This window comes from Oryctolagus cuniculus, chromosome 14 (assembly GCF_964237555.1).
Source record: "Oryctolagus cuniculus chromosome 14, mOryCun1.1, whole genome shotgun sequence".
Classification (NCBI taxonomy): Eukaryota; Metazoa; Chordata; class Mammalia; order Lagomorpha; family Leporidae; genus Oryctolagus; species Oryctolagus cuniculus.
Genome location: NC_091445.1, coordinates 4539595 through 4554426, shown reverse-complemented (window position 1 = coordinate 4554426; position 14832 = coordinate 4539595). Strand labels below are relative to the sequence as shown.

Here is a 14832-nt window from a genome sequence, read left to right as displayed (position 1 = left end):
CGGTAATGGCTTCCCCAGACCGAGCCCGTGGCCTTCCACCCCACGGCAGCTGGCTTCCTCAGACCGAGCCTGTGGCCTCCCACTCCACGGCAGCTGGCTCCCCCAGACTGAGCAAGAAGCCGCCCGCCATGCCTCTGATGGCTCCGGCCCCAGGCACACGTGATCACTTCTGCTTCGTGTGATCTGTTGGTAGAGTCACCGAGCCCAGCCCACGCTACAGGGCTGGGGGATTCAGTTCTACTTCTTGAAAGAACCTAAGGGCACAGTTCTAAAACCACCAGGCCACCCAGCAGCCAAGTGGGGGCCCCACAGAAAACCACAGAAAAAGGACCTGGTCCCCGCTGTGCCTGGCGCAGGGAAGGCGGAGGCTGGGGCTGGTCACAGGTCCTTGGGGCCCTTTCTGCATTTCTTTACACATTAAAACATTTTTAAATGTATTCATTAGAGAGAGACGGGGGAGGGGGAGAGAAAGAAACAGGGCTTTCATCCACTGTTTCACTACCCAGATGCCCACGGTGGTCAAGGCTGGGCTGGACCAAAGCCAGCAGCCCAAGAACCCAATCTGGGTCCCATTGGGCAGCAGGGACCTCGCCACCTGAGCTGTCACGGCTGCCTCCCAAGGTGTGTACCAGCACAAGGCTGGAGTCAGGAGCTGCAGGTGGGGATGGAACACAGGTGCTCTGAACAGGTGGCTTAGCCACTGTGCCAAAGGCTTACCCCCCCCCCCCCCACTGATTATTTTAAACATAGAGAACCCTCCAGGCCAAGGCAGCACAGTGCTGGGGAGACCCAAGCAAGGTAGGCCAGAAGATGGGAGTCCAGTGTGCCACCTACCGCCTGTGCGACCTGGGGTGGTCACACAACTCTGTCTCTCCATTTCCTCCAGTGGCAAGGAGGTACAATCGTAGCAACTGCTTCCCATGTGAGTCGGCAGCCACCCAATTGTGGGGCTCAAGCTACAAGACCCGGGTCCCTTGCAGTGCTAAGATTTCCCAGAAGGATGGCACCTGCTCACCTCCCTGCCACCTTAGCAGCAGGGCACCCCCAAGGTAATAGCAGAGCAGGGCAGTGAGAGCCGGAAGACTCTCTCTCTCTCTCTCTCTCTCTCTCTGAGAACTGCTGAGAGAGCCCCAAAGTCAGCAGCAGGAACAGAGCGCAGCACACGGAAGGAATCTGAAGCGCCCGGCTCTCACGGCTCCAGCAGACAGCAAGTCCACCCCAGTCCTGGCCAGGCTAACACAAGCCTTCCCACAGGAGGCTGTCACCTGTCACCACAGGTCCGGGTCTCAGCACAAAATGACAAAGGAAAACAAGCAATCTGAAGAGATGGCGACAGTCTGGCCAGGCCTCCGTGGTAAAACACCATGAGCCAGGGCAACCCAAACAAACAAAATTCGCATCCTTATAGCTTCAGACTCCAAGACAAAGATGGGGGGAAGTTGGCACTGGTTCCATCCTGGCCATGTCCCCAGATCACCTCTCTGTCTCCTCTCTCTCTGACCTGTCACGTCAGATCAGGGCCTGCCCCTGCGACCCCCAAAAGACCCCACCTCCACGACAGACTACAACATGTGAGCTTGGGGAAGGGGAAACTCACGTCTTCCCGCAGTGGCGACAAAGCAAGCTCTCAAAGCAACCACAGATGCGATGCAGACCTTGCAATGTTGGGCAGGGACTTTAGAACAACAAGACTGATATGCTCAGGGCTGCGATGGAGAAAGCTGACAACAGGCAAGAACAGACAGGAAATGCACACAGGAAACCAGGACTCACAGGGAAGTGTTGGGGATCAGGAACCTGACACAGAGACGGAGACTGCCTTCCTGATCTTGTCACAGCTGGGAGAAGAGCCACGGGCGTGAAGATCACACAAACTTCCAAACCAAAGCACAGACAGAACAGGCTTGGGGGTGGGGCAGGAACCAGAACACAACCTGCAGGAACAGGGGACGATTTCAAAAGGTCTAGCACCGAAGTGACCGCACACCAGAGACGACTAGAAGAGAGATACGCAGCACTTTCCAAAACGCACAGCAGACACGGAACCCACGTCCAAGACTCTTCGAGATGAGCATGCCGAATACAGGGCAGAGGGGCCACAGTGAGACGACCCCTAGAGAGCCTGGGACGAAGAGGAACTCTGGGAAGAAGCTGGAGAAAATAAAGACCTTACCTACACAGGGACGAGGGGAAGACCCAGCACCGAGTGAGACGGAGCCACGCAGGGAGAAAGCAGAGCGAACCATCCCAGGGGTGGGAGAAAACCCGCCCAGCTGGAGCTGCAGACCCAGTGAGAAGCCCTCCGCAGTGAAGGAGCTAACTGTCTGTCCAGGCAATGAACATGGAAGGAATTCTTCGCCAGCAGACCTGCCTTGCAAGAAATGTTAAGCCAAGGCTTCAAGGCAGAAGGAAATTTGGACGTGTTACAAAGAGAAGAAGAGCGTCAGAAAAGGAATAAACAAAGGTAAAAGGTAACAAAGGTAAAACAGTGTCGTGGTGCAGTGGGTTTGAGATGTTGGCACTGCATATGGGCGCTGGCTCAAGCCCCAGCTGCTCTGCTTCTGATCCAACTCCCTGCTGACGCCCCTGGGCAAGCAGCAGATGGTGGGCTCCTGCCACCCACGTGGGAAACCCTGGTGGAGCTCCTGGCTCCTGGCTTTGGCCTGGCCCAGCCCCTGCCATTGTGGCCACTTGGGGAGTGAACCAGCAGATGGAAGATCTCTTTCTCTCTTCCCCGGCCCCCAGACCTTTCAAATAAACAAGTAGAAATATTTATATATAATACATATATACATACATACATATACTGTTGATAGTAATGTAAAATGGGACAGCCACTTTCAGAAACTGTCACAGCTTATTAAACACACGCTCATCACATCATGCAGCAGTTCACTCTCAGGAACGTACTCGACAAAAATGAAAACAAACATCGGCACAAAAACGCATATGTCAACAGTGACAGCAGCACACTTTACGGCAGCCAAGAAGTAGAACTAAGCCAAATGTCCACCAGCTGGTGAACAGGCAGACAGGGTGGACTGTCCTTACCACAGGTGCACAGGCAGAGAGAGGGGGCTGTCCTTACCACGGGTGAACAGAGGCAGGGTGGGCTATCCCTACCACGGAACATTCTCTGCTGTCAAAAGGATCAAGTGACTGAAAGATGTGACAAAGATGGCTGGATCTCAAAATAATTACGCGAAGTAAAAGAAGCTGCCTACAAGAGACCAATTATTGCACAATTCCATTTCTGTCCAGTGTCCAGAATAGACCCATCTATGGAGACAGAAAGAGACCGGCAGTTTCGAGGGGCTGGTGAACGCACAAGGAAATGATGACTAAGAGGTGCAGGGCTTCTTTTCAGAGGGAAAACTGCAAAATCTACTGTATTACAGACTTTAAATGGGTCAATTGTGCGGTACGTGAACCATGCCTCAATAAAGCTGTTTATAAAAATGTAACCGGAGAAAAATTACCACCATGATTTATATTTGAGATGGGAAAGATACAGTTTCTAAAATGATACAGAACTCTAGGCAATCATTCATACTTTTTTGTAATAAAGTGACATTTCAATTCACAGCTGAACAACTATGTACGCCCTGCAAACAATCCTGGGGAAAGATAAAGGCAGAATTGTATCTAAGGCTTGGGAAGAGAAAAAGTAGTTGGGTTTCCATTTATAGCGCACTGCAAAGATTATGGGTACAGACTACAGTGGGTAAGTGGGCTCAGATGTGGGGAGATGCAGGTGCGGGGGCCACCCCAGAGCTGTGGACTCAGTAGGACAGGGCATGGTGTGAGAAATCATAGCGCTAACAAGCTCCCAGGTGACGCTGTGGCTGCAGCTCCAGGTACCTCAGTTAGAGCTCACTGGACTGGCTCAACCCTCAGCCTTCAATCAGGAGCCATCACCCACAGAGAGATCAAATGCGCTGTCCCAGGTGACTCAGCAAGGACACGGTCCAGCTCCTCACCTCCAGCCCACCAGCCTGCCACAATACAACACCTAAAACACTGAGCCACAAGTTAACACTGAACTGTGAGATGTGGGAGGAGCCAGGACTTGAATGGCACTCTGGTAGGAGATGTGGGAGGAGCCAGGACTTGAATGGCACTCTGGTAGAATTGGGAGGAGCCAGGACTTGAGTGGCACTCTGGTAGGAGATGTGGGAATCTTAACCCACTGTGCCACAACCCGTCTGTCCCTTACTTTTAAAAATTTGTCCAACATGCTCAATTGGACTTGCCCCAAATGGTGGAGTTAGAAATGTGCCAGGGGATTCCAATACAATCCTATCAAGATTGCAAGTGCCAATGCCATCTCACTAGTCCAAGTGATCAATTTCAATTCACAATTGATCACACTGATAGGTCTAAGAGTCAAAGGGATCATACAAACAAGACTAGTGTCTGCGAATACTAACTGATAGAATAAAAATGGGAGAGAACAATCCAACATGGGAAGTGGGATACACAGCAGACCCATAGAATGGCAGATGTCCTAAACAGCACTCTGGCCTCAGAATCAGCCCTTAAGGCACTCGGATCTGGCTGAAGAGCCCATGAGAGTACTTTAGGCATGGAAAGCCAAGACACTCTGGCAAAAAAAAAAAAAAAAAAAACCTAAATGAAAGGTCTCTGCGAGTGAGATCCCAATAGAAAGAACAGGTCTTCAAAGAAGGAGGTACCTTTTTCTGAAGGGAGGAGAGAACCTCCACTTTGAATATGACCTTGTCTAAATAAGATCGAAGTCCACAAACTCAAGAGGCTTCCATAGCCTTGGAAACTCATGACAAGAGCCTAGGGAGATTTCTGACGCCATAAACAAGAGTGTCAAATTGTTAAGTCAACAACAGGAGTCACTGTGTACTTACTCCTTATGTAGGATCTCTGTCTTTAATGTGTTGTCCAATGTGAAGCAATGCTATAACTAGTACTCAAACAATATTTTACACTTTATGTTCTGTGTGGGTGAAAACTGATGAAATCTATACTTAATATATATTAAATTGATCTTCTGTATATAAAGATAATTGAAAATGAATCTTGATGTGAATGGAATGGGAGAGGGAGTGAGAGATGGGAGGGGTGTGGGTGGGAGGGAAGTTATGGGGGGGAAGCCATTGTAATCTATAAACTGTACTTTGGAAATTTATATTTACTAAATAAAAGTTTTTAAAAAAATTTTGTCCAAGCCCTAATGGTCACCAAGCGCAGACAGTGGCACTAACTACACATGACTTAGCTGGATTTACTTAAAATAAAGCAGATCGTGAATTATCTAATTTACAAGTACCAGGGAATCTCCAGTGAAAGCCCCTGTTCCTCTAAGTCTCTGTCACCGTGCCATTTTCCTGTAAGTACAGTCAACCATCCCTCCACTTCATTAATTTGACTTGGCTGCACAGAGCTGTAGAACGTGTCACCTGCTCACAGACAACCAAGAGCTGCTTAGAGAACCTGCACTATTCTGATTTCCACCCCCATGGAAACAAGCCATCTCACGCTACTCCATCTGAGATCATCTCCCAACTCTGTAATTAGCACTAGAGATCCAGGTGTGCAGTAAGTGCCGCGCGACGCCTTGATGGGCTGATTCACTGGATTTGCATTTCTATGCAGCGCTCCCTGTCTCCCAGCTGCACCTGCAGATTCCCTGTGTCAGCAGCCACGCGAACGCACGCACTGTGATTCCGGCTTGATTCGGAGCTTGGGGGTCTGCACAGATGCCTGCAGACGCACTGGGGCCAGCGCCGAGCCCACGTGACCCCCTCCATCAGAGGTCCCTCACTCTGCCCCTATGGAAAGGGGGCTTATCTGAGACCCGATGGAAAGAGTAAAGGCAAAATGTCCACATTCTGCTCGAGCCCCATGGCCAATGAATCCTGCTCATTTCTCGTTAACGGCATTTGCTGCTGTCAGCCACGGAACCATTTAATTTGGGGCTGTATGAAAAGCAAGACAGTCACTGGCCAACTGACCATGGTGTCTGCACTCTGGTGGCAGACATAAAACAGCTCCTGTAGCTGCTCTCACCCCAAGAACTGTCTGGATTGGACTCAGAGGCAGACTGACCCCAAAGGTGATGAGGTTTAAGTGCCAGGGCCCCACAGTTTCCAAAGCCCTGGGAGGTGGCTCCTTCTTTCCCTTGAGGTGTCAGCTACCCCAGCACCCGGTCCCCAGCTCCAGGGCCTGATGCAGCTTGCAGATCAGCAGAGGTCCCTCTCTTGTGGCAAACATTTCAGGGGCCTCTGGGCTCGGACCCAGGCATGGCGCAAGATCTCCCAACCACAGGTGTGTGTGTGGAGCGGAAGGAAGCTCACACTGGGTGGAAATGGAGTCAGCAAGGCTCACTCAGGAGCCCAGCACACGCTAAGCTCCGGCCTGTGAGTGTGCAGAGAGGCCACCCTGAGCACACCAGACCCCCAGAAGCTGCTCACTGACCAGGACGGCTGACATGGCTTCCCCAGTGAGCTGCACAACCAGACAAGACCTTTTAAGATTTATTTTATTTATTTGAAACAGAGTTATAGAGAAGGAGAGACAGAGAGGGAGGGAGAGAGGTCATCCTTCCACTGGTTCACTCTCTAAATGGCCACAACAGCCAGAGCTGGACCAATCCAAATCCAGGAGCCAGGAGCTTCTTCTGGGTCTCCTGTGAGGGTACAGGGACCCATGCACTTGCGTTATCTTCCACTGCTTTCCCAGGCACATCGGCAGGGAGCTGGGTTAGAAGTGGAGCAGCTGAGACTTGAATCGGCAGCCATGTAGGATGCTGGACCACAGCCCAGGGCTTTAACCCTCTGCGCCACAGCACTGGCCCCAGAACCCTTCTTTTCCCTTAGAAAAGAGTAGCATCAGCCACACTTCCAGACTTACAAACCCCACAACGCTGTTAGGCACAGGCATGCACAAGCATTGCCTTTGTGTGCTGAACTGATTGTGTTGCAAATACAGGGATCATTTGCTGATTCATTAATTCAAAAAGCATTGATCCATCGTTCACTGTGTGGGCAGTACTACTGCAGATATTGGGGATCCTGCAGAATATAAAACAGTCCAAAAGCCCCTGCGCTCATGGGTCTTTCACTTAATGGGGAAGTAGACTACAAGCAAGATAAATTAGCAAAACACATAGGAAGTCTAACAGGGATGCGTGTTGAGGAAGAGAGCAAAGCAGGGACAGGAATGTGGGGAGTTAATCAGGGAACACAAGACAGCAACAGGTGCAGGCACCGGTGGTGCAGTGGGTGAAGCCCCCACCGGGACGCCCGCATCCCCGTCAGGGCAATGGTTCCAGCCCAGGCTCCCCGGCTTCCTGCATTGCCAGCATTACCATGTGTTACCAGCTCCCTGCCAATGCATCCCGGGAGGCGGCAGAGAACCTGGGCCCCTGCACCCATGTGAGAGACCTGGATGGATCTCCAGGCTCCTGGCTTTGGCTGGCCCAGCCCTGGCTGTTGTGGGTATCTGTGGAGTGAATGGAAGATCTCTCTCTCTCTCTCTCTCTCTCTCTCTCACTGACTTTTGAGTAGATGGAAATAAATAAGTAAACTATTTTTTTTAGACAGGACAGGAATAGTTCTGCTTACAGGCACCTTTCTGGGATGCAGGCCTTTGTCAGCGAAGCGTCACACACAGGGGAGACGTCATGCCGGAAGCACAAGGAGGGGCCTGGACATGGGCATCTCCCCGAGGGGTCACTGTCTCCCCAGCCAGAGAAAGCATCAAGTCTGCGTGTTGAGCTGGGGCACAAGATCTGTGTTCTCTGGACAGGAGACATGGACTCAGGTAAGCCAAGGGTCAAGAGGTGGGATCCAACAGCAAAACCAAGCAGAAACAGTACAGGGAAACCGTGGACTTTCCCAGTCGGGGTGGACCTGGGCAGCTGGGCGGGCAGCTCCGAGCAGAGCCAGGGCACCACGTGAACGTCTGGGTGTCTGGAGGAAAGTCTGGGGAGCACAGTCCTTAACTGGCAGTCAGAGCCCAGAGGTGCTGTGCTTTCTGAAGGAGGCAGGTGGAGGGAAGGAGGGAGTGAAAGCGGGAGGCAGCTGCAGAGGAAGCCGAAGCAAGGAGAGCCACCTCCCGGGGCAGCGGTGTGGCCGAGCAGTGCCTGGCTCCTGTTAGGGGCCAGGACACAGCCCAGGTGCCGCCCGCGCCGGCCACGCTGACAGGAGGAGCCAGTGGAGGCTGTGAGGAGCCACCTGCCCAGGCAAACTTCCCTCTGCTGGCCAGGGCATCTCGCCCCATTCTAGGGCACTTTCACCTCCGTGACCATGACCCTGACCCAGCGGGCAGACACAAGGGCTCCTTCAGAGTTGACCTGCCCAGCACTCCCTCCTCCTGCACACCTGTCCCTGCAGCTGGACGAACATGTACATCTCCCAGCCGCCCAAGAGGCCAGGTCACCTTGTTAGCACTTCCCTCTCTCTGCTCCAGCCCACCTCCCTAAGTCTGCCAGGACCCAGCTCTCTGCCCAGGCAGGCAGAATCCCTGTGGTCACACGGTCCCCACTCTGTCACCACCACCACTAAAACTGATCCAAGTGCGACCCCTGCCCTAAATCCTCACTGCATCTGCTCCTAAGATGGAGTCCCGTGGCTCTGAGTGCAGGGGAGGGCCCCGCGGCAACTCAGGCTGCCCAAAGCATGGCACAGACGGCCCCAGCACCTCACCCAGAAAGCCCATTATTCGGGAATGTGGTCAGGAACAGGAGCCAACTGGAGGGTAAGGACGCTGTCACCAGCGTGGACTGTCCTGGGTTACACCAGCGGGACTCGGCGGGGAAGGTGTTTAGAATATTTAGGGTGGGGGTAGGCATTTGGTAGAGGTGTTGGGATGTCGCTTGGGATGCTGTTATCCCACAACAGAGTGCCTGCTTTGGTCCGAGCGACTCTGTTTCCAATCCAGCTCCCTGTTCATGCCCCAGTGAACGCATGAAGATACAGCGCCAGGCTATTTACAAACCACAGCTTGATTTTCACGTCGTACCCTTGCACGTGAGGGGCCAGAAATACCGGATCCCAGTGTCACCCATGAAAACGCTGTGCTGTGACTTTAAGCATGTCTCCTCTGCCCTCAGAGCCGGGGGCATGGGTGCTGGAGACGAGCCAGGGGTCAGCCGCAGCTACAGCCCTGCCCGCCCACTCCACCCTCCAGCGAAGTAGAAATGTGCTCCCAGTCACCGAGCCAGAAAGGCTGGGAACTCCCCGGGACAACAGAGACGCCACGCGTGCTTCTCCCACACAGAGCTTCTCAGAGTGAAACCGAAGACCACGCGTGCGACCCCCGCCCCCGAGGGACCGACAGAGTGCCTGAACTACTGTACGTATTTATAGAACTCAACGTGATGTCTCGAGACACACACACGCTGTGGGAAGGTGAAGTCAAGCTAAGGAACACACCCATCACTCCCAGGCTCCTGCTTTCTGTGCCTGGTAAGAACACTGAAATCTCCTCCCTCAGCAAGGTTCAATCACACGGCACTTTGTCATTCACCACGGCGACCTGCCCCAGCCCCGGGACTGCACCTCTCATCCAAGGGGAACGCCGCACCCCGTCCCCACCCTGCCTGCAGCCCCTCCCAGCCACCGCTCTTCTCTCCTCGTCTCTGAGTTCAACCTCCGTAGGTCCCACCTGTGGGAGACCCTGCAGCGTCTGTCTCTCTGTGCCTGGCTCACTTCCCTTAGCATAATGTCTTTGAGCCTCACCATGTGCCTGCAAATGACAAGGTTTCTGCCTTAAAAGGGAGTTCTCTCCCCAGACACAGCAGGGCCCAGGACGGGCGCCGGGCACCTGCGTTCCTGGTAAGCAGCCCAGACTCTGTAGGTCAAGGGCGCTGGCTTAGTCCGACCCAGCCCTTCCCTCCTCACCTGGTGGACTCCCGTGTCCTGCTGCAGCTGTGGCAATGGCAAAAGCAGAGGCGGGCGACACGGAGCAGTAGGCACTGTCAGCGGGCTGTCCTGTCATTTAAAGAGAAAGGAAAGGGGGCAGTGAGGCAGACGGATCTTGCTGTGCAAGGAAAATTCTCTCTGTTACTCCTGCACTGGATGAAGGGCTGGGCCACAGGCCTGGTGCTAGCCCTTTTGACAGGCAGCAGCTCCACGCCAGGCACACGACCATGAGAAGCACACACACACGCTCACACACACGTGTGCACTACCATTCACCCAAGCAGCCGCATGGCCCGCATGGCTGGACGGGTCATCCCGAAGGAGGGATTCCCACGCAGGGAAGAGGGAGGCCCTTCTGACCCTGGCTGCAGATGGCCACGCCGGAAAGCATCGCCGAGGGAAAGGAGCCGGACAGCGAGGGCCACAGAACGTGTGCTCGCAGAAACACGGTAAACGTGTGGCCGGGCCATCTACACAGAGAGAAGGTAGATTCTGGATTGCCAGGGCTGTGGGGGGTGGGGTACGACCGCTGAGGGGGGCTTCCCTCCTTTTCAAGAGGTGGAAAGCTTCTGGAATTAAATAGTGGTCGTGCAGCCCAAGTGCTGGGACCCCTGCACCCGTGTGGGAGACTCAGATGAAGCTCCTAGCTGGCGCAGTCCTGGCCTTCGGGGAGTGAACCAGCAGATGGAAGGTCTCTCTTCTCTCTCTCTCTCTCTCTCTCTCTCTCTCTCTCTTTCTTTCTCTCTCTAACATTGCCTTCAAATAAATCTTAAAAAAAAAATACCAGTTCTTGCAACCAGCAATGGTGATAAATGACCTTATTACACAAGAAATCGTGTTGTTAGTAAGTTTCCCCCAAACTGTGGTGTCCCAGAAGGACTACTAGTCTGGAGCATGCTGGGACTCCAGTGCAGGACTGGGGTCTGGGGCCATCTTGGGAAGGCCAGCCCGGAGACTCTTCCATGATCGGACATCTAAGACAGGTCCCACCAGGCAACGCGGGAGCCAGCCCCGGCTGGCTGCTCATGTACAGCCCCGCCGCTTGGCCCTACAGCGACATTATTTTCTTTCCAGTTAATTTTCATAACCAGGAAATGCCGAGAGCAGAACAGTAAAGCGCAGTCAGGAGCCAGGTGTGGAAGCCAGCTCTCCAGCTCTCACCTCCAGGCTGGCGGTAGCGCATGTGCCGCGGGGTGCAGGGCGATCGGCAAGGGGAGAGCCCCACAGTGTCCGCGGGAGCCGGGCAGCCGTCAGCGCCTGCTCGCTCCGCTGATGCCGGTGCTGGTGCCGGTGCCGGTGCCGGTGCTGGCGTGGGCGCGGGCGCAGGTGCACACTCCAGAGCCGCTGCTGCAAGACACCAGGCATTTCAACAACTGGGGTGCGGGTGCAGGAGCCTCTTGTCAGGGCCGCGCGTGAGAAAACCAAGCGCACGTCCCACCAGTCCCATTTCCAGAGGGCTTTCATGTGACGTGGAGCTGCTCCCCCAGCAGAGCACAGAGGATGCTAACTCCCACACAGATCTGCTCCAGGCCTGCCGTGCTGAGCCTGTTGAGCCTGGCTGACCTCGCCAGTCCAGGGCAACAGTCGATGCTGCAAAGAGGGGGCTGTGTCATAGATTCCCTCCCCCTCCACACAGTTACTGCTTTCCTGGAGTGCGGAAAGTCGGACTTTTCCAGATTATAAGCCAGATTGGGAGCAAAACAAGACTTCGCCGGTTCTCTGCCTGGGGTGCCCCTTATACCAATCAGAGTTGACTGTCCATCCACGTGGCCCGAAGGAGGCTCCCAGCACACCTAGGAATCTAGCAGGGCACGGTCCCGAACAGGAGCCCAACACCAGCCCAACATGGCTACCGACAGACGCTAACGAACGCTCAGTTGCTGCTTCCCAAGGTTTGGGTGGCCATGAGTTGCTGCTGGCCCCAGTGCTGTAGGGAACAGAACAGGGGCACCTCCACAGTCCCCCTGGGCAGCTCAGAGCTACAGGTGCAGGCTGGCAGGAAGCAAGAGGGAACGCAGGGAGTGAGGGCACTGGAACCCCTTTACTGCAGCTGGCATCCCAAGACTTAAGGACCGGTAGCCTAGGACTGTGGGCTCCAGCTGCTGCTGTCTCCAAGCCCCTCCCACTGATTATCAACCAAGCAAAACCATGACTTCACGTATCCTCTTTCAAGAAAAACAGAATGGGAAAGCATAGCACGCTTCCAACAGTCCTTACCGCTCACGGACAAAAGCTTCTCTCATCCTACATCCAGCACCAGGAGAGCCGCTCCCTGTGCCACTGCGTCCCAGAGACACCCCCCCCCCCACAGACGCACACACTTTACAAAACCCCTAGTGACTTCGTACGAAGCCATCTGCATACTGGCATTGATTCGGCCCCTTAGAAATAGGGCCACGCTGTCGCTCTGAAATACAGAGGGCCCGGAAAGGCACGCGGTTAGAATCCTTCCCTGAATGACTTAATTACAGCAAAGCCGGCAGGACAGAAAAACCAGCGCTTAGCTGTTAGTTTCATTGTTTCCTAACTAGCTCCCTCGGAATTCAGTAATGAAGAGCATCTGCCAGGCCGGGCAAGCAGGGTGTCAGGCACGTGTCCTCCGTCTGAGTCACCGCGCGCTCAGCCCACAGAGAGAGAAAGGCCATCAGCAATGACAGTGAACCCAGAACCTCCACGGGAGAGGGCTGGCGGGCCCCAGGGCCGGGAGGATGGCGAGCTAGCGGGCACCTAGGGGTCAAGGAGCCGTTCCCACCAGGCGTGCACCTGCAGCGGCTCCAGGCACGCGGCATGGCCTGTAGGACCAGCGGGCAGATTCAGACCCAAAACAAACGTGAAAATCAGCAGCACTTGCAGCCCACAGGGGGGCAATTTCCAAACAAAGGCCGCAGGCGGCTGGGGCTGCGCGGTGCCTCTGGGCGGCTCGGGACTTGCTCATGGGCTGCTGACAGCCTCTCTTCCCTTACCTGGCGCTGGTTTGATGTTCACTGAGAACCCACCATGGGGCAGATTCCAAGCCAGGGGGCATCCGTGATCCCTGGAAGCCCCTGGGGCATGAGGGGTCCCGGCCCGGCCCTGGCATTAGGAAGGGAGGGCCCTGGCGAACGCTGGGTGAGCCTGGAACAGATTCCAGGCCCGGGCTGGGGCAATCCAACCACAGCGCTTTTCCCTCAGCAGTGCACTGCTGCACGTGTGTGCAGGGATTCCTCCCGCCTCTCTCCCTCCCCTTCAGGCCATCTGACGTTCGGGTGCCGGGACATACCGCAAGGCAGAACTGGACAAAGTTCACTACCATGTTCCCGGAGGTGTGCGCTGGAGCGGGGAGGGGCCTGCGAGGAGGAGGGAGACACCTGCAGGCGAGGGAGAGCTGGAGGAAGGTGCAGAGACTGCGCGGGGCTGCTCCCAGGAGAGGAGCAGGCAGACGCAGCTCCTGGCATGGAATTCTCCAAGTCGGCCAACTGCTCCAGGTGTCGACACCGTGTGACGTGCACCAGTGTCTCCGTGTCAAGCCAGAGCAGCGGCTCCCCTTGCCTTGTTAGCTGTGTGGCAGGGTCCACAGAGCCGTGCTCCTGGCTTCTACAGACACCACACACACACATGCTGACACCCACGTGTGCACAGTGCACATGCACACGTACACGCAACACAGGCCCCACCTTCAGCCAGCTCCCTCGTGTGGGAGCCAACGTGCTGTCCCCGCCAGAGTCGCAGGTGCCAGCAGCTGCGGCCACCACGATGCCCTCCGCCCGGCAGGCGGGATCCCTCTCTGCCCAGTGCCTGCACTGATGGGTCTTTTCAGCCCTGGGTGCTGACCCAGGCCTCCCTCGCTTATCCAATCTCCCTCTGTCAAGGTTCAAGGCAGCTCCCACGGCTCACAGCGCACTGGAAACTTGGCCCCAGCACGGTGGTGGTGGGCAGAGGGACCCCTGGGAGGGGTTACGTCATGGAAGCTCGTCTTTCAGGACCGCACGGGTGCTGTCATGGGAGCGGGCTGGTCACGGCAGCAGCAGGGATGCACAGGCGATGGCTCCAGCCTCCTTCCTTCTCTCTCACCCACTTCCGCTGCACTATGACACGGCTGGGAGGCCCCCATCCCACCCTCCTCCCCCACCGATGCTTCTGCCTCCCTCTGGGACATCCTAGCCTCCGGAACTGAGAGACGTGTTTCCGTTCACTGGAAACCGCCCGGGGCTCAGGCACCCCATTACAGCAGCACAAGACGGACCAAACTCCCTCACCTTCCGTCTTCCAGGAACAGCTGCTGAGTCCTGCTCCGTCCCGCCTGGCGCTGGGCTCTGGCTGGATGGGCTCACCCTGAGACCACTGGGCTCCAGGAAACCGGTGCCCGCAGGTGCCCTGTGCAACCAATGGGCACAGAGAACCTGACCGGGACCACAGAAACAGTGACGCTGCTTAGGCTGTGATGAGGAAAGGTGCAATTTTGCTTTTCTATCAGAGAAAGCAATCAACATCCATACTCTCAGAGCTTAGCCAAAGTAAAATGCAACTTATGGGAAATATCAAAAACAAGGAGGGGGTGAAGGTTCTTACCTCACACCCATTAGCATGCCCAGTATCAAAAAATGGAAAATAACAAGTGTTGGTGAGCGTGGCGAATCCTTGCCGCTGTTGGTGGGGACCTGACTTAGTAGAGCCGCATAGGGAACAGGACGGAGGTTGCTCAAAACACTAAACCACAGTGACCGCGGGATCCAGCAGTGCTACTCGGGATACGTACGCCAGGAAGCGGAGGCCGTCTGTCAGGGAGACACCTGCACTGCCCGCTTCCTGCAGCACTGCTCAGAGTAGCCAGGACGTGGAGACCCCCTCAGTGCCCGCCCGCTGACCAGCGATGAGGAGGGTGTGGCTTCCGTGCCCAGAACACTGTTCAGCCTCTCCAAAGGAGGACATCTGGCCCGTGCCGTGCTGTCACGTG

General features: G+C 55.3%; 1 protein-coding gene across 4 annotated transcripts in view; it reads right to left on the bottom strand.

The window, feature by feature from the left end:
• The window catches only part of RASGRF2 (Ras protein specific guanine nucleotide releasing factor 2), a 216821-nt gene that overhangs the window by 50788 nt on the left and 151201 nt on the right, over positions 1-14832 (bottom strand). For all 4 annotated transcript variants that reach the window (XM_051854060.2, XM_051854059.2, XM_051854061.2 and 1 more), the window contains 2 exons: positions 11061-11246; positions 9879-9968 (listed from right to left, as the gene is read on the bottom strand). In XM_051854060.2, the coding sequence (XP_051710020.2) occupies positions 9879-9968; positions 11061-11246 (276 nt within the window). The remainder of the gene's footprint in view (positions 1-9878; positions 9969-11060; positions 11247-14832) is intronic.